Source organism: Limulus polyphemus, unplaced genomic scaffold (assembly GCF_000517525.1).
Source record: "Limulus polyphemus unplaced genomic scaffold, Limulus_polyphemus-2.1.2 Scaffold1711, whole genome shotgun sequence".
Classification (NCBI taxonomy): Eukaryota; Metazoa; Arthropoda; class Merostomata; order Xiphosura; family Limulidae; genus Limulus; species Limulus polyphemus.
The window spans coordinates 143,755-164,547 of NW_013667321.1; the positions used below are offsets into that span (position 1 = coordinate 143,755).

Below are 20,793 nucleotides of genomic sequence, written 5' to 3' on the forward strand. Positions count from 1 at the left end.
TATACTTATAATTCAAATTATGATAACCCACATGCATTATCTTGCATTTACTATAATTAAAACCAATCTGCTATTTATTTGACCAACTCACTAAGTGATCTAAGTGCTTTAGTAAAACAGCAGCATCCTCTTCACAGCTAGCAAAACCAAGGATTTTAATACCATCGGCAAATTTAAGTAACTCCATTTATAACAACCCTCTGCTTTCTTCCATCTAGCCACTTCTATCCAATTAGCTAACTTATCCCCCACACCTTTAGAGATAACTTTTTACAAGCCCTTTTATGTGGCACCTTGTCAAAGGCTTTCTGAAAATCCAGATACACCAAATCTACAACTTTACCCTCATCTACATAAGCAGTAACCTTTTCAAAAAATGACAAAAGATTTATAAGGCTAGATTTTCCCTTTGTGAAACCACATTGACTATCCAATAAAATTCTAATCTTTGTTAAATGACTTTGCAAAGCCTTTTTTATTAGACTTTCCAAAAACTTTTCCCTAAGATTTCACATACACACACTTGTTGACAAAAATAATCAGCATTTCAGAAAGGTGTCTACACACAAATTCATATATGAACAAATTCAAGCTTAAAAAATACTATATAAAAACAAATAATTTCACAATTAGTGCACAAAACTGTAAATTAATCATTATTGAAATGAAATGAACAAGATGACATTAATTCCATTACTCCTAAAATATATAAAAGTTTCATTTGCCTGGAAAATTAATTAGCAATTAAATTTATATTGAATGAGTGTTAGTAAAAGCCCTTCTGAAAATACCTTAACTCTGAAGACTGTTACTGGCAATATAAATACAATGACTTTAATCAAATAACATATCCTTATCATATACCCATGTAGTGTTTCTCTTAAGGTATTCTTTCATTAGATCCTCAATGTTTATCTTTCATTACATCTTCAATGTTTATCTTTCATTAGATCCTCAATGTTTATCTTTCATTACATCCTCCATGTTTATCTTTCATTACATCCTCAATGTTTATCTTTCATTACATCCTCAATGGTTACCTTTCATTACATTCTCAACGTTCATCTTTCATTACATTATCAACGTTTATCTTTCATTACATCCTCAATGTTTATCTTTCATTACATCCTCAATGTTTATCTTTCATTACATCCTCAATGTTTATCTTTCATTACATCCTCAATGTTTATCTTTTATCACATCCTCAATGTTTATCTTTCATTACATCCTCAATGTTTATCTGAAGATCATGATGCATATCCATTGGGCATAAACCAGCTGCTCATGTTTCACCCATTGTACTCCTTAGGTATGTTTTTGTTCTTCCGAGACAAGAAAATGAACACTCAGCTCCAGTACTATTTACAGGTAGAGTACAGCCAATAATCAATAATGCTTGAACATTTGAATATATATATCTTCATCAGTTATGGAAATGCATTCAAACATATTTTGGCATTTCCCATTTTCACATGTCTTCCACATATGGTGTCATTTTTTCAGTTCACTTTTCAGTGAGGAAGGACATGGCATGTTCAACTTCCAAAGTTTCATCAATGGATAATTCAACTATTTTTGCTGGCACAAGTATAAAATTTCTAAACAGATTCTGTTTTTTGGGAAAATCTATGTTTCATATCATTTAACACATAATCAGCAAATGGAATTTGAATAGTTTTATGGTAATTCTCCTTAGGTGCATTAGTAGGAATATTCTCTCTGTGACACTGCCAAGCTGCTGTCCATGGTACTGAAATGATTCATCTAACTTTGTCCATGACAATTACAGCTTGCACATATGTTTCAGCCCCCCAGTGGCACAGCGGTATGTCTGCGGACTTACAACGCTAGAATCCGGGTTTCGATACCCGTGGTGGGCAGAGCACAGATAGCTCATTGTGTAGCTTTGTGCTTAATTCCAAACAAACATATGTTTCAGGATGTTGCAGGATGTTTCATTTTCTTGCTCCTACAGTTAAGCTTGGGGTCTTCATCACCTTGTAATGCTTATTGTTTGATGTCATATGCCCTGTTCCTATGGTTGAGCAGGTATTCCTACTTGTAATGCTAGATGCACATGGTTTATTCCCTGCTCTTATGGTTGAGTTGACTGTGAAGAAGTTGACTCCCTGTTCTTACAGTTCAGTTGAGGATTAGAAACAGCCTCATAATTCGAGGTTTGTTGTACTTTCTGTCTCCTATGGTTGATTTGGAAGTTTGTTTATTTATGGGTGGGGTTGGTGTATGTAATACACAATACACTGTGTATATTGGTTTTGATCTTATGTGCAGTTCTTCACCTCGTAATACCAAGGACAGGATGTGGATCCTTGTCTGTACATTTGGGGTTGGGTAGATATGTGTACCATTGTTTTCCAAGGCCTTTCTGTAACTAGTCCATGCCTCTCATGCCTAGGGTTTCATATCAAGTTTGTTTGTATACCATGATAATTAAGTACTTTAATTCAATTTTGACTAAAATGTCGTGATGTGCAGTATGACCTACCCACATCCTAAGGGTTAATCATGCTAACACCTACATAACATACAATCAGTCACATAGGCACATTCACTTTTTCTTCCAGAGCATGTGAGTCACCAGTTTCCCATATTTTATGCTATTGCCAATTTACATGGTGAGATTTGCTTATCGACTTAAGTGTGAATTCAAAACTACCAAATCAAACATTAATAATTATGTGAAAAGGGAAACTGAAATATCAGAGGAGGTGATCAGTCAAAACTCCAAAGATGGGACATGTGATAACATATTGTTCTCAACATATGATATACTATAAACAAGTACCAGAACTGCTGGTACTGACGGCCCGGTACTCGTACTAGATGCCGAGTACCGCCAGTACTGGTATTGACTGCAAACCCTCATTCGTTGACAGTGTTGATATTCTAACTTTCAGTATTTCACAGGTAAATCTATCTCCTTTGAATTTTACATTTTTAGAATAAAATAACTTTCAAACAGGTGCTTACCTCTAAAAGTTTGGGAAGACAGAAATTTCATGACTACAACTTGCAATATATCCTACATTCTGATATTATTATTTAGCTTTTCTTGACATTTACTGCCCTTTATATGTGTAACTTTTCGCTCGCCACTAGCCTTGATAATCCCACCTACCCTCACGTGAGGCAGCTGCATGATAGCATGCAAATGCCATACAACATCCCTCCAACAATAGGAGTATGTCACAACTCCAAGCAAGTCTGACTGACTTTATGCTGCTTAGCTGAACTTCACTTTTTGATTAGCATTCATGGTGGATGTATTTTTAGCTCACACTTTATTGCACATAATTTTCCATCTGGCCAGATGGTTAGGGCACTCGACTCACAATCTGCGGATCGCGGGTTCGAATTCCTCTCCCTCCAAACATGCTCACCCTTTCAGCCATGGGGGCATTATAATGTGATAGTCAATCTTTGTTGATAAAAGAGTAGCCCAAGAGTTGGTGGTGGGTGGTGATGACTAGCTGCCTTCCCACTGCTAAATTAGGGATGGCTAGCACAGATAGCCCTCGTGTAGCTTTGCGTGAAATTTCTAACAAACAAACAAAAAATTTTCTATCAGTTGCTTAATTTTTTCACAACTTATTTTTTATGTTTGTTACACTGCAACCAACAAATTCACTGCCACCAGTTGTATTAATGATTGCTACCTTAGTACCATTCAACAGGTGCCAAGGAGCAATCACAGTGTCCCAAACTCATATGCCATAAGAAAATTTTGGATTTGAAACATAATTGTCTGTGATCCACTAGTGAGGCACATGGCAGTGAACATGTTAAACTACCATTTTAGTATGTACTGATTACCATTACATGTCTTTATGTCTCAATTGAAGCTCCCTATGTGGATTTTTCCAAATCCACTTATAGTTGACATAAATTCTGTTTTATGTCATACATATTACCACCGCAGTTTCTACTGCACTTACACTTAATTCGTGTCCAGTGACCATGATTATCATTGGATGATGTTTTGGCCTTGGCACACCAGGAGTTGGCTACCTTCATGCCTTGTTCAGGGGTACCTGAACAAAAGAGTAATGATTTTTCCAGCCTGTTTCCTCCCCTTTCTTTGCCACACAGTCATGTTTTTAGTCAGTGTGTGTGCCCAGGCTTTCTTTATCCTTCCTAGAGTTGATCAACCAGGTTTGTTATGTTTTGTTTTTGTCTCCTGTTTCATTTGATTCTTCCCCTTTCCTTTTAGATAAGACACATTCTCTCCAGTATCTTGTTTTCAGCCTTAACAGATATTGAGGTTCATGCCAATAGGTTTGTAGACCAATTACATTTGGGGGGGGGGGGGTCAGTTTGCCTTCGCCCCCACATTCTATGAAAGTCCATGCTTTGGCTTACCATAGATCTGTTTTCTTTTGTGAACTCTACAGTTGGATTCTCTTCTCCTCTGTGGGGTTCGGATTCCCATAGTTTTGTGTCTTTTTCCTCACATCACATTTCCTGTATCTGCCTGATTTTATCCTCCCCCTATGTTTTTTCTTAATTTACCCCCTGTCTGAGGCCCTTCATCATTCCCTTGAAAGGTTTTCAGTGGAGACTATGTGCCCTGTTGTTTTCCACTTTTGCATGATTGTCCTCTTCCACCCTTTCCCTTCAAACATGGACCCTCTGTTGTTGGGATCTTTTAGGTTGGGACACCCTCTTGTTCTGGGTACATGTACCCCAACATCATTATGGAATGTGCATATTTTTTATGGCAAGATGTCTTTGGGGGTCTTCCTTTCTCATTTTCACACCTCCCTTTCTTCATTGGCTTTTCATTTGTCTCAACTACTTCCCGACCTTGTTCCCATGTATCATCTTCCTCCTTCCTCTCCTTTACCAGTTCCTGTTACATGGGTCTCTGAGGTTAACCATCAGTTTTTACTAATCGACTTCATTTCCCCAGTGGTCCCAGTGACTATGTGGTAGGTACAGATCTTGTGGGGGCCAGGTTTTTGAACTTTGCCACCATGTGGAAGTTCTCCACTACGGATCCTTGGGTTCTGAGGGTTCTTTCCAAAGTGCTCATTCTTTATTTCCTTGTCCCCTCATCCTGTTTCCTTCTCCCCTCCTCAGAATCCAATTTTCAGCCAGTGTCTTTCTGAGGAAGTTCTAGATCTGCTTCACTGGATGTGATGGAATGAGTGGGTCCTTCTCAGCCAGGTTTCTATTTCTGTTTGTTTATAGTCCCCAAGAAGGCTGGAGACTGGTATTCATTAACTTACCATTCTTTTTTGAACCACTTTCAAAATCTTCCTCAATTCATCACAAAGTCCTTTCTCTCTCTGCAATTGGTTTTCACTCCTTTTCTTTGGACGATGAAGGTAAATGTCTCAAAACATTACCTCCACATTCCCATCTTCCCTGCATCCCAGCATTTTCTTTTTTTTTTGTCCATCAGGGTTTTATCTATCAGTCCTGGGCTCTTCTGTTAAGGTCTGCTTCAGCTATCTACAATTTTTGTCGGGTGTTCAAGGCTTATACCTGTCTTCTCCATTCCAGGGGCCTTCATTTCCACCATAAAATGGATGACTGGTTGCTTTTAGCTCCTTGACATGCCACCTTTTACTTTCTCACTCGGATTATTCTTTGAGAAGCTGCATGAGTAGGTTGGCTGGTCAAGGTGGAGAAGTCCTTCCTCTTCCTCCACTGTATACCTTTTTCATCCTGGACCATTTCCTCCTCTCCTTATCATACTATGTAAGAGGTTCTATCTGTTTGGGGAATGTGGACTTCTTTAGAGGCTCTCATTCCCTTAGGTTGGGCCCACATGAAACCTCTTCAGTGGGCTTTACAAGATCAGTAAAACCTTATTTGTGATCCATTGTATAGTCTTGTTTATCTCCCTCCTTCACTTCATGTTCACTTTACCTGGTGATTGAACAGAGACTACAGTGGATGTTTCTCTTCACCCTTCACGTCTGGAGATGCACCTCTTCATGGATGCTTCTCTTTTGTGTTGGCGTGCATGTCTGGACACGTAGGTGATATCGGAAAATTTGTCTATCATACAGTCAATCTCTGTATATCAATCTTTTGGAACTGCTCACTGTTTTTTGTTAATTTTGTGCAAAGTTACACGAAGGCTATCTGCGCTAGCCGTCCTTAATTTAATAGTGTTAGACTAGACGGAAGGCAGCTAGTCATCACCACCCACCGCCAACTCTTGGGCTACTCTTTTACCAACGAATAGTGGGATTGACCATCACATTATAATGCCCCCACAGCTGAAAGGGTGAGCATGTTTGGTGGGACAGGGATTCGAGCCCACGACCCTCAGACTGCGAGTCGAGCACCCTAACTACCAGGCCATGCCGGGCCTGCTCACTGTTTGTCAGGCTTTGGTTCATTTCCTTTCATCTCTCTGGAACCAGTCAGGTATGATCCATTCCAACAACTTGTTGGTTGTCTCCTACATCATTTGGCAAGGGGGCACTCAATCAAGGTTTTATTTGTTTCTATATGTTGGGCCCACAGCCATCACACTTTTTTGATGGCGTGTCATATACTAGTTACCCTGAATCTGGTCACGGGTCGTGTTATTGTGCCCCAACAAGATTCTCCCCATGAAGTGGTCCCTTGACCCATGGGTGTTTGGTTGACTATTTGCAAATTGTGGTAATATGGAACTGGATGCATTTGTAACCAACCCGGATTCCAAGATTCCAAGATTTTTGTCCTTCCATTGCTCTTAACTTGACTATAGCAGTCTATGCTCTCATTCAGGATTGGGGCCATTACTTTATGCATATCCACCCATCAGTTATATTCTTCATCTCCTCACAGTCATATAAGCCACTCCAAGTCACGTCCTCATGGTGGCATCATTTTGGCTGGCTGAACTGTGCTTTCCACTTCTGCACCCACTTTCACTGACACCTTCTTTGACAACCTCAACTGGGTGCACTTCATCCTGCCCTTTTAATGCTTCATCTTCACATGTGGTTTTTTTCTGATCCTTGCAAGTTGCTTCCCTAAATTCCCATTCCATTTGCTTTCCTTCCATGTCTGTTTACCAATGTAAGTGGTATGTTTCATTATTTTCCTCAGCATTGTCTATAATGGACATGTTTCAAAATTGTAAGTTGATTATTTGAGATTTATATTTCCAACTGAATTAAATTTTGTTTATTTTTTTTTATTTGGTTTAATTTTAGTGATTTGCATAATGGTGTTTCCTTGTTAGTGATAATGTTCCTCACATGGGAACTGTGTATACTGTGGCTCATTGTTTGTGGAGGATGTAACAGCCATTGTTCAATGTATTGTGGGTTTCTTCATGTACACTTTGTCCATTTAGCTGATTTTGCTTCTCCCCAAGTTGAACATGTCCATAATGATAATTATTTTGATTAACTATTTCCTCCACCATGGTGTGCTATAGACATAGTTTATCTAGGAAAGAAAACCTCACCCTTCTAATCGCTTCCTTGACATGATTTTACAGGTATGTTCTTTTTTTCTTATTCTTCTGTGTCTTTTGAATTCTCTTGTGCTTTACTACATGAAACCCATACTCAAGCCTACTTTGTCTTCTTTCCTTCACCTGACAATGCAGTTTTGATTCTCAAACAACTGCACACCCTTACTAACACACTTCATTCATCTTGTCTATTTGACTTGTCTAGGCTTACAACCTTTCTTGACTTCTGTTCCTCTTGTCCCAGTCATTGGAATCTCTTTTACCTGCTTGGGGAGCAAACAACTTAACTTCAGTTTCCCTTACTGTTGCCCAATTTTTGCACCTTTATCTCTTTCTTATCACCTTCGTACATTATCTCTTGTCATTTATCTTTATGCCTGAGGCACTTCTTCATGCTCTGGAGGGAATTTCTTTAGAGGTTCATACTATTTTTTTTCATCACATTGGCTCTTACTTCTCCTTCTTCTGCTCTCTCCCTCCTTATTTGGTTCCTCTGTTGTTAGAACTTGTTGGATTGGAATGCTTTCCTAGTTAATGTAGGCCTCCATCATGCTTATCTCCATGATCTTTGTCAGACTCTAGTTCTTTACCTTGAATTCTTTGGGGGTACTCCTGACTCATTGCCTACTTTGATTTCTTGTATTTCTCAACCTTGCTATTCTGCTCCTATTCATAGGCCCACAGAATCCACATCTCTCTTTCTCATTCCAGCTTCCTGTCTGTCCTCCCAATTCCCAACTATCACTCATCTTATCAATGGCTATCCTGTCAAGTCTGGTTCTGTGGGAGCCCATTTGTCTCTTTTCAGCTGACATTGTCTCCACTTTCATCTAACACGTGGGTTCATCACCCACATCCTATCTCTCCATTTTTCTTCTCCTTCCTCTTTTTCTGGTTTACTTTCCTCCTCTGTCATATTTCTTGCTAATTATTTCTGTAATTTTTTTTTAGTCCTCAAGAAGATTGGGCACTGGTGTCCAGTTAATGACCTGTCATCTCTTAACTAGTTTCCAATCACCCTGTCCTCCAGATGTTTTTTTTTTCTTTTTGTTCGTGCTATTCTTTGTGGTAGTGCATCTTTTAAGGTTTTCAGTTGAATCATTGGAGCATTTGCCCAATGTTTTCCTGGATTGGAGGTATGATTCCATATCACATTAATTATTGGCTTCTCCTTGCCACTTTTTTCACACCTCCATTCTTCTGCAGAATGCTGCTTTGCTGGGCTGTCTTCTCAAGCCTTCCAAGTCTTTTTCTCACACTCATCATATATTTGCTACATCTGGATGTGTTTTTCAACTCAGCCTTTACCACTTTGCTTATTAGCAATGGAATGTCTTGTCACCAAGGCTTGTGCTTCTCTTTTACACCCTTCATGTGATGTTCTTTTGCTTTTGAAGACTAGATTCCCTCGAACACTCATTTCATTAGCCTGCACAAACATGCATCTCCTCCATTGGAAATTGTGGTACCAGTGGAAACTTTCTCAGGATCCATGGTCCTCAACTGTGCACCTCTTCTCTCATCTTCTTTTGGGCTTATCTTGGTGGCTCAACTGTACCAATACCATGGTGGGCATCCATATTCATTGACCCCTGTATAATATCAAGTAATAAATTAGGTACATTGCCATGACATTATTAACACACATAAATTAATTGGTGTTACTATATGGTAAGTGAAAAAGGACTGAAAAATTCCATTAAAAAAGGATTCATTTTGTTCTTTCTACAGAAGCAACTAGTTATGATGACATGTTTTAAGAAATAAAAACTTTTTGACCTTGTGATATTTTACATTTCATAGGTGGGAAGCATATTCAGCAATTGGGAATATTATTACTGGAACTCGGTTCATTCCATTTAAGGTTCCCTTAAAAGAGGTTAGTCTATCAAGATATTTATGTTTTTGAAAGTTTTTGTTAAAACCTGTGGTTAGTGTTAAGTAATTACATCTGTGACACGTTTTTTTTTGTTGTTGTTAGTGATAAAATCATTTGCCACCTAATATGTAAGCTGCAATTATTCTAGTTGATAAAAATGGTAAAACTTTCAATTTTTCTAAAAAAATATGTTGTAATTTGCTAAGATACTAATATATCTGTGAATAATTTTTTCATCATTTTACCATAAAGGGTATTTTTATGATTAAAAATTTTTTTTATACATTTTAAGTTTCAGTATAAATGCCATTAGGACCCACTTAGTGAAGAAGTTTAAATGTTTTGTTTAAATTTTTAATTTCATTAGTATTATGCTTCCTTATTTCCTTTGGTTATAATTATGATCTGGATAAAAGGTCTCAAAATATACTGTTTTACAATTACAATGAAATTTGGGATATGTGGCTAGCAAGAATTGTCTGTGGTTAACATTGAAAATACTGTTGATGTTGTATCATAGAAATTATGTGATTTACATGAATTAACTTCTATGGGCTTATCAGAATTGAAAGCTAACTAACATGTTACTCTTTATATGAAGAGTTAATCTGTGTTTCTTTTAAAGTGCACCATACTAACTCACCCCAAATATAAATTTTGTTAGTAATGGGAATGATAATATCAAGTAGAACTGTTGTCAGTACCAAGACTCCTTGAGTTGATAAGTCAATGGATAGTGGAGAAGAATACTTTTTTTTAATTTTTTAACTAAGTAAAAAGCCTTTTTTCAAAAAAAGGAGGTAAAATGGAAAAAAATTACTACATTTAATACTTGTCTTGACTATAATTATTAGTTAAAAAATTAGCAGACAAAAAATTGCAGTGTTGGCACACTGCAATTTAACAGTGAAATAAAAGTATAAGAAATGAAACGTAACTGTAAGTAAAGTTAGGCAAAAATGAGGAAAGAGGTTATGATTAATTTTTTAAATTTCTAGAAAAGATTAACATACTTGGTAGTAGTGCTAGAGAGAATGAGTAGTTCATAGCAAGAGTAAAATTGGAGACCTATGAAATTAAAAGTTGGGTACATATTGTTAAGAATGTTGAAAGAGTTAAGATTTAAAGAATGACAACTATAAGAATTTCTACATATGATATAACCTGACTGCAAAGGTAATTTGGTAAAGCAAAGTGTAAATCAACTAGATTTTGGGGAAGATTTTGATGAGAGAAAAAGTGATAAAAAGTTATGAGACTTACTATAAAGTACAGAAAGATTTTAAGCTAGCCAAGGCTGCTGGTACTAGCAGTAATGCTCATAATTCATGGAGTCACAGAAATAATTAGTATGTTCTTTATCCTTACAAAACAAGGTAGATGATTGTATGGCTGTATGGAATAATTAGTTAGAATTTCTTTATAAGTTTTGTTATTTGTTTGATTATTTTGAATATTGAATGTTAAAAATAACTTTGGTGTCTGTCAATCCAATTACTTTAATGTTTCTTTTAGTGATCAACAAAATAAATCCAATACTACTCAATTAAGAGTAGTAGAAATAAATCAACACATTATATGATATTTCAGAATTGAACTTTCAGGGATACAACAAACTTGAATTTAGTGTTGTGCACCACAAATCAACATGTGAAACATGGCATTTTAGTTACTGAAGTGAAACTTGATTGCAGAAGTTGTAGGTTGTGTTTTGATTTTTATTGCTGTGTGTTGTTAAGAAGTGATTAACTGGAAAAATCTACAGAAATATTAATAATCTTACTGAGAAGGATAAATTTTTTCCAAACATTTTAGAGCATATTGCTTCTCAAGTTACAGTATTTTTTTGACTCAGCATACAATTTATTGTACTCATTACAAGCCATGTTGTAGCCAAACATTAGTTGATCTTTTTGTTTTGTTTTAATGACTGAAGAAATCCCTATCTTAATTTCATTTGATGGTTCAGAAGCATTAGTAGGTATTAAGAATGTTGAATTACTAAACAATTATATTAGTTCTGTACATATGTAAGAAAATAAAACAACAGTCAAATCACAACAAAAAGTGTGAATAATTTTTTACTAATATTACTAAATTCAAAAACGATAGCTATTTTCCTCTTGAAGTTTTGTGTATCTGCCTGAGAGACTTGCATATTACTGATCTTATGAAAATTTTCAACTAAATTCATCTGCATTCAAGCAACTTTGTGCTACTACATGATGATGTATCAACTTAGTTTGAATGTGTTTAAATATAACTTTGATTGTGTTTAAACATAATTATTATGAATTGACAGTTCAATGTGAAGTCTTCTTGAAATTATGTGAGTGAAAATATCATTTCAACTGATCAAATAGCCAATAATTCTTGAAGTCCTTTATCTGTGGAAGACATGACAGCCATTGTCCAACATGTGATGGTGTCCATGATGCCACTCGGACTCTCTACTTCTGTCCCTACCATATAATTCCCTTCCCCTGCCTTAAATACTGATGCTGAGGAATGGCTTTTTCCATCTCCAGGAAGAACAACTAAAATCTTCTTTGAATATCTAGAACTTCATTACCCAGTTATGTACTATTCTTTCTCTGTCCCCCATAACCTATGACACTTCCTGTTCTCGCTTACATAATCCTCTCCTCAAAATTTCTTTGTTTTTCCCCTTCCCTGATGTTTCTATTCATGCCAACTCCTTTCTCAATCAACTTCATTCATGGAACCTCATGCCTCATTCCTCCTTCCTGACTGTTTCCTATTTCCTACTCACTCTCCCTTTCTTATTCTTGAATCCAATTCTGGAAATCTCTTTTGTTAGTTTGGGGGGCAGATTTTTTGTCAGCTGTCCCCCTATCTAGTGTTCAATTTTCTCGACTTTGTGCCTTCTTAACTACCCTTCTTAGATACCTCTTCTCTCATCACCTTATAAGAGAAGAGCTTCACTGTTTCCCTGATGAATTTTCTGGAAATACGAGAGTGCTCCTCTTCTATTCCATTGCCTGTTCCACTTCTTCTGCCCTTTCGCTTCTCACTTCATTCATTTGTTGTTGGGATTTCTTGAGAAGGGGTACCTGTCTTTCCCAATTATGATTACCTTCCCTTTTTTCTTTAAAATATTTGTTTTGCTCCCTTTCACTGACAAGAAATCTCTGTTGTGGTCTCTGATTCTCTTGAATCATGTGCTAAAGCTGTCCATCATCAATTTTCCTTTTTCTCCTTCCACACCTGTCCCTTGCCCTAACCCCTTCTCCATCCCATCTGTCCCAGTATCTCAACCTTCCACTTTCTACTGTCCTTTTTTGTCTGACATCTCACCCACTGACCTAACTGCTGGTGACCATGTGGTTTGTTCAGCACCTATGGGAGCTCCTCTGTCTCAGTTTGTACATTAATGGACCCATTTCAAGTCCTATTCACAGTTTCTCTTCCCTACCTCTTCTCTCCCAACCTGTTGCCAAACATTACTCTTCAGGATTTTCTTATCTTCAACATCTTGAATGGGCCATAGAGAGATTTGAAGATCCTTCTGTGGGTTACTACTCTCACCTCTTCATTGTCTCCAAAAAACCCCAGGGACTGGTGCCCAATCATCAGTCTATCCTCCATCAATTGTTTTTGGTTGTTCCTCATTTTCAGATGGAGAATTATTTCTCTCTTTCTCTGATGGTCCTTGCAACCCAGCCTATTGATGACCAAAGTAGATGTGTTGGATGCCTTTTTCCATGTTCTTATAGTCTTGGCATTGTAAAGTTTCTTCAGATTTGTTCACTGTGTCATCCAATTCCATGCCACACCATTCAGGATAGTGTCAACCCCTTACGTCACATTGTGATGGTTTTTGCTTGTCATCTGCATGGTCTGGGACTACAGTTCTACTTTTACATAGATGATTGACTTTTTCTCTCCCACTCACAGGAGGAGTCCTCAGATCATGCTTTCTTCCTTTTTCACAAAGCCACACAATCAGGGGTCTCATCAATATATCCATATCCTTCTTTACCCAACCCAATATTTCACCCATCTGGGTATCCTTTTCAACTCTCACCTCAGCTGTACCTAACCTTCACCTCTCCATTTGCTAGACCTTGAGCATCTGCTCTCCAAAGTCTACGTCTATCCTTCTATGTGGGAGCTTCTATCTCTTTTGGGGATTATGGCTTCTCTGAAGCCCCTTATTTCAATTACCTGTGCACCCCCCCCCCCCACCACACACACTGGCCATTGTGTGACAAATGGAACCTATCCAGGGATCCACTTTACTCACGTGATCCTCTTTCATCTCCATCTTCTCTGGAGGATCTTGCTTGATGGCAAACACTCTAATACCACCTCTGATATTCTCTTACCTCCTCCCAAGCCAGACCTTCACCTATTCACAGATGTTTCTCTCACTTAGTGGGGGCATCCATGAATGATTCTCTTCAGGTTCTTGGACTTTAGAGGAACATTCTCTTCATATCAACATCCGAAATCTGCTCATTGTTTGATGAGTACACTCCTATTCCTTTTAAATCGTGGTGGATTTATTAGTTATGGCCCACTCAGACAACTTCACAATTGTGTTATATCAGCCTACAAGAAAGAACCAATTCTAGGACTCTCTGTTTTTAAACTTTGGACCTCCTTTATTGAGCCCATTCTAATTGGCTGGGCTTCATTGCCTGTCATGTTCTCATCCTACCCATGGAATGGTCCCTTCACTTTTAGATATTCTATTGGATGTTTTCCCAACTTGATACTCCTCTAATAGATGCACTTGCCTCTCATTTCAATGCCAACCTTCCCCTTTTATGGTTTCCTGTTCCTTATCCATCAGCCAGAGAACTGTAGGTAGCCCCTTCTGGCCTGCTCAACTATAGTATCCATTTCTACATCTTCTCTCAAGCAAACCCCTCCTCCTACTTCCCCCCATTCCTTCCCTTTTGGTACAACCATACATTTCACACTTCCATCACAATATGACATCCCTTCATCTTCACATGTGGTATTTGTCCAGTCCATCATCTCTTGAGCCAGAATTTTCAAATATATACCCTTTCTTCTTTTCCACTCCTGTTGATCTTCTACCTCTTGTGTGTACCAACATCCATCATCATTTCCCAATTGGCCAGCCTACCTTACAACACCTTTTTCTTCATGTGGCTCTTCAACCATGGCTTGTCTGTCTATTATTGCAGGGTATTGATAGCTTTATCTATCACATTCTGCCTTTTTATATTGCAATATTTCCTCTTCACTTGTTCTTACCACCCTCTTCCATTCCTTCCTACTGTACAGATCCCCTCTTTCCACTCCCTAGCCTGATTGAGACTTGAATGTCATTCTTCATGCCTTCACTCAAGACCCTTTTGAACCTCTTGCCACATGCTCTCTATCACTTCTGTTCCCTCACAACCTATTTCCTTCTCCTCCTTGCCTATGGTTGTCATCAGTCTGACTTCTATGCCATAGATTCCTCACGGACTATTTTTCACCACTCATACCTTCTCTACTGCTCCTTCTTGCTGAAGACTTTAGATGCTAAGAAAGGTAATCACAGCCTTTCTCTCATTTCCCTTCCCTCTTTCTCCCATCTTTATTGACATTCTGACCAATACAGACTTCTATGTTTAGTTTGGGAATTCATTGTTATCTGTCTTATGCTTCTTTCTTTCCAATCACTGGCTTTTCATTCCTTGGGACACCTCGTCTACTAGAAACCTTTCTGTTTTCTCCCTCAACCCTTAACAAATGGATCTGCCAACTCACCTGGGTGGTTTATTTTTCCATGGGGGTGGATAGTCATCAGCTTTTTCACATCTCCTTTCTACCAGATAAGACACCTGATTCTTTCTCTGGTAGCTCATTTTCATTGCCCACTATCTCTCTCCATCATCTGGCTATCTCATCTTCAGAAGGATTCTGACTTCCACATATTGCCATCCTTCAATCCACCCTTTTTTATTTATTCCTACTCACCATTAATCTACTTTAGGATCCCATTAGTTGGCTCTTGTTGCTTCCCTGGGTATATTTACCAAAATTTAGGATCATGCTCATACCATCTACCCTTGCTCTGTAAGTGCCCACTATGAGGTGGAGTGTTCCAAAAGACCACTTGAGGTTATGTCATGGTATTTTTATATAACATTTGAAGTCTAATTGAGGCTGTATCTGTTCCATGAACTATCATGGAAAAAATCAGCACCAGAATTGTACCTCTGTCCACTTCTCTGGCTGTTGCTTGTCAGCTTTTAAAAATAAGGTTTTGTGGTAACCCATTATACTGTTTCCAGTAAAAGACCTTTCTAGATAGAGAAACTGATGAAAATTTAAGCACATTCTCCAGGTCTCCCCTACACATATTATCCCCCTCTTCGAGTGGAGTATGGGAGACCCTTGCCACTTACCAGCTCTCACTGGTGCTAGAACAAGGAGTCCCTTTGTGGTGAGAAGTGGGGCTGGAGTGTAGTGCAGCTCACCCCACATAAATTTAATACATCACAATCTTCAAGTGGATTATTGATACATATTACTGTACCAATCTTATATATATGTATCTCTCTCTCAGGATTCCTACTCCCACATTTGCATGAGTCATCAGATTTTGATAGTGGAGAAGATGAAACTGATCCATGCCCAACTGTGATGTATCACTCTCATACCCTGCTCCCACTGCAGGCAAGGGGCCCATAAAGACTGATGGTTGAGTAGAGGTTATTAAGTATCCATAATGACATATTCCAATATGGTGCTCTCCTCCAGCAGCTGACATGGGGCTCATAGTGTCCAAAATTTGAAGAGATGTGCATGGATACTTGTTACAAGTCCCCTTCTCCCACAGCTGGTTTGACCCATTGAGTCTGATGGTAGAGGAGGTGAGCACACAAGGTATGGTCTGAATGAGCCCCAACTTCACTACATATGCTGGTCGTCCAATAGCTTGTGTATCAGTACCTATTCTGCCCATCATTGCAACACATTTCAGGCCTTTACCCTCTTCTTTCCCTATAAACAGGTGAAAAGTATACCCTGGACGAGAAGAAATGCAATCTCACACAGGTTTGCTCCTATGGATTCCCAGCCATCAGATGCCACACCCCCTGGGCTTCCTTTAGATACTTTCAGAAGGAGGTTCATCTAGGTAATCTTTGCATCTGTCCCTCCACTGTGTCAATGTGGGATTCTAGCTATTTGTGTACAAATGCAGGTATTCATTTTGGAAGTTAACATTTTCCTTACCTGAAGATGTGTTTCCTATAGATACTAACCTCCATACTCATTCCCACCCATCCTTCTCACTTTTCTGGTGCACCTTTCTTTATTGGCTTGTCAAAGAATGAGGATTCTCACATGCAAATGTAGAGGGAGGGCTTGTGCTAGGAGGTGTGTTGCACTCCTATTGGTTGAGGGCTTTGCTGCATGATATGCCATTGTGTAGTAGCATAAATTCACATGAACACAGGTAAGTTTAGGTGGGAGTTTTCGTAAGGCTGGTAGCATGCATGTCTCTCAGGCAGACATGTGCTACTTTAAGAGGAAAATAGCTATCTGTGTATGGAGGTGAATATATATTGGAAATACATTTTTAGGCAAGGAAAATTTTAATTTTTCAAGTTCAAACAAAATACATGCTTAAGTACATAGAGTTTAGTCAGGGAATTTTCTAATAGAAGACTGGAAACAAGTCAAATGTATGCCTACTTTTAAAAACAGGCCAGACAGAAAGGCCCTAACAATTATTAGTCAGCCAAATTAACTTCTAATTCTGGGGAAGTTGTGTGTTATGATGAAAATCCTCAGAAAAGATCAAATAATTATTTCAAAAAGAATAATTTGTTTAGTTATTCCAACATGTTATTTTTTCATTTAAATGTTCTTGTTGTTACCAACTGTTAAAGATGATGGAGGAGTAGCCAAAATGTAATGATGAAAGTACAATTTTGAATCATGTTTATTCTAGAAGAAAAAAACTGTGACTGCATTTTACATAAGCTACAATCAAGTAAGTCTTTAAACAGTTAGAAGATAAAGGCTGAGACCAGTAATATCAGTTATATGCAGAGAGAGAGAACTATTTGAAATGCATTTTCAGGTAAAGAAAATGCTAACTTTACATGGTCAAAAATGTTAAATAAAATAGAATACAGATGTTCAGTAAGCATATTTTATTCTAAATTGATTTATTACATATTGTCCTCTCATATATTTCCTGAAGTTGAGGATTCTCACATGCAAATGTAGAGGGAGGGTTTGTGTTAGGAGGTGTGTCGCACTCCTATTGGTGAAGGGTTTTGCTGCATGATATGTCATTGTGTAGTAGCATACCCTAGATGAGAAGAAATGCATTCTCACATAGGAAAATGTTTATGATTGAATTTGTATTTTGGAAAATCTTGTATTCTATGCTTAATGAATTGTGTTTTTCATCAATATTATGGATATTTGGCAACTATAGAGAGAAATTTAGCTATCTTTCTATCAAAACTCTCACAGTCAAAGAAGAAGTGGATCAAAATCTAATTTTTTATGGATAATTAACAGCATTCAGTGTGTGGGAGTGATTCTTCAACACATAAGGTGTAGTACAATCAGGCTTTATAATGTGAGCTACAGTTACCTTTCTTCACAGCTGCAGCTTTCTTTAAGTTTTGAGCTTTTGTGTTCTGCATTCAGAACTTCAGCTTTAGAAATATAATTTTTTTTTAAATAGATACAATTTGAGAGAAATTTACTGGACTTAGTACTTGTCTTCACTATAATTATCAGTTAATTAACAAAATAACAGATAAAAAATCGAAATATTAGCACACAAAATGAATGTATTAGTAAATTAGAAATGAGATGTTGCCATAACACTAACAAAATTGCTGTTTGTAATATTGTAAGTGAAGTATTCAAAGAGAACTAAGGAAGTAAAGTATGATTACAGTATACATTAAGTCAGTGGTTCTTAACCTCTTTGGGAAACCGCACCCATTCCCGTTTACAGAATATGTCCTCGCACCCCTTGCCTATCATGATTTGTTAATAGTTCTCTCTTATATTTAATTATGTATCATCTATAACCAATGGAAAGTCAATGTTTCCATCTATCAAATGACGTATTATATTGCATTGTGTTCTGAACAGATAGGTGTCAATTTCAGTTATAACAGAAGCTTCATTCATGTGGGAACTTTAAGGACTAGCTTGGGAGGATTTGTAATGGCTATTGTCATATAGTTATGGTTGAAAAGTATAGAAAATTGGCTATCAAGTGATCTCAGGAGTCCGGGGGAGAAGCCCTATTTGTAACTTGGCTAAATGATCTTGAAAAGCTATGTAATCACTTATAAAGTTTTAATTAGATGGTTCTTGGAGTATTTTAGTTCTATACGAGATTCTTTTCAAGGATAAAGAAGGAACCAAACAAATTCAAAGATGTTTTACTAAGCAGAAAGGAGGAGTTTGTTACATACAGAAAAATAGCATGTGTTAAAACTTTAATGACTTGAATACAGAAAAGGGAGAGCAGATTTGTTAATGGTTTTTAGAATCTACAATCCTGATGACAAACGTCTCTTTAGAAAGTTTTCATGAAAGCAAAATATCCTGAAAGTAGAGGTTATCCTGAAAAATTTCTGTAAACAATATTCCAAGTTCATTTTGAAGAGAATCTACATATTTTCTCAAACAAAGCTCTAAAATTTCATTGTATGCATTCACACTAAAACACTTGTAAGCAGCGTGACAATCTGTAATCAATTGTCAGCAGTACCACATTAAATAAATTTAGGAATGTTCATAAAAAGTTCAGCATTTCTCACAAGCTTGTTTCATTCAAAATTTGACAGTGAAGGAACCAAGTAAGTTTTATTGAACCAAGATATGTTGATCACTTGGATAAAAAAGAAATTATAAAAATCTTTTTTTTTGCCTAAAAACAAGGGAACACCAATAATAGAAAAGAAAAACATCATAAATTTTCATCATTTGTATAAATTTTTTACATTCCAGGAATTAAATGTGAAAGTGAACATATTTGCAAAAAGATTGAAAGTGTTTTCAAGTAAAGATTAATAGAATAAAATAAAATGCATGAATACTGATTAAAGAAACAAAAAAATGGGCATTAACTGTTGTTTGTACACTCATATATAATGTGTGGAATCTCAGAGCCACTGGTTAGGATCCCATTTCCTAATAATTTGCATGATATATATATATATATGTTATTTTTTTCACAATTCAGATTCCAATATTGGTAAACCTGAAATACATAAGAACTTGTCTTTGTGTTCTTGGTTCATTTAAGTGCTCAAATCTATCAAACACCTGGTATATTTAACTGTTTTTCATAGTCATGTTAGTCTCTAGTCTATCCAATACATACAAATTATACTGAAATGATTCATGTCATACTTTATTTGATATCTTGTGTATTAGTTATTGATAACGGAGGTCTAATACCCAAAAGTAAAGATGAATATATAGAAATGGAGATGGACAGGTCAATAGAATGATTTGTGGATAAAAGAAATAGTACCCTTGAATTTTCATTTTCATACATTTTGGATAAGAAAGGTCTTCCAAAGTTAAAATTAAGAATGGTAAAGTGTTCAAATACCATAGTCATGAAGTGAGGTGCTTGAACTCAACAAACACATTCTTACCATTTTCAAATAATAAAAATGGTATTTTAATGAGCTGATGAGTTTTTTTAATTTTGCAATTGTGAGAAAAATACCAGAGATGCACTGTCATATACAGTAATGATGATGGAGGAGGGATGGAGTTTCAGAAGTTAGTAACTAAGTGTATTGCATCCACACACATACATGCCCAAAAAAGATAAAAAAAAATTCTATCCAAAAAAAAAGTAGTAGTCACAGATTTTAAAGTGACATTTCCTTAGAGCTAGAATACATTTGTATTTGGAAATACGTATTTTATATTGAGCTAATATTTTGACTTTTGTTACATGTGACTTACAGAATTGTAGAAGAAAATATTATAACTACTGTCATAAAATATTTTTTATAACTGTTTTATGTATTTGGTTTTTATTTAGAAATGTTTTTCTAATGACCAACTCCAAAAAAGGTTTTTATATCGTAGTGTACTTGCTCTAATATACTTTAAGAATTATTGTACTTTGAAAAGTTTTTACCAGGCTAGTCCTGACATTTAGGCATAACTTTTAGAATGATGTGCTTGGCATGTTAAAGCAATGTTTTATTTTAGATAGAACTAAAACCATTCCAAAATTACTTTTAAGTATTTTAATTAGTATAAAATCTGCACTAGAAGGTCTTAGAATTAAATAATAAACATTATATGATTGTTGTTTAAGGTTGTAAGAATAAAAGTAAAAATTATGTAAATATGCATTAATATTTCCTTCCCATCTTAATGTTTTCAGTATGGAACTCATTTTACAAAGGCCCGGCATGGCCAGGTGGTTAAGGCGCTCGACTCGCAATCTGAGGGTCGCCGGTTCGAA

The 20,793-nt window shown here is 36.8% G+C and overlaps 1 protein-coding gene across 1 annotated transcript in view; it reads left to right on the forward strand.

The window, feature by feature from the left end:
* Positions 1-20,793, forward strand: part of LOC106464658 — a 100,086-nt gene that overhangs the window by 10,718 nt on the left and 68,575 nt on the right. Inside the window, exon 2 of the mRNA XM_013924818.2 lies at positions 9,251-9,326. Within this exon, the coding sequence (XP_013780272.1) occupies positions 9,251-9,326 (76 nt within the window). The remainder of the gene's footprint in view (positions 1-9,250; positions 9,327-20,793) is intronic.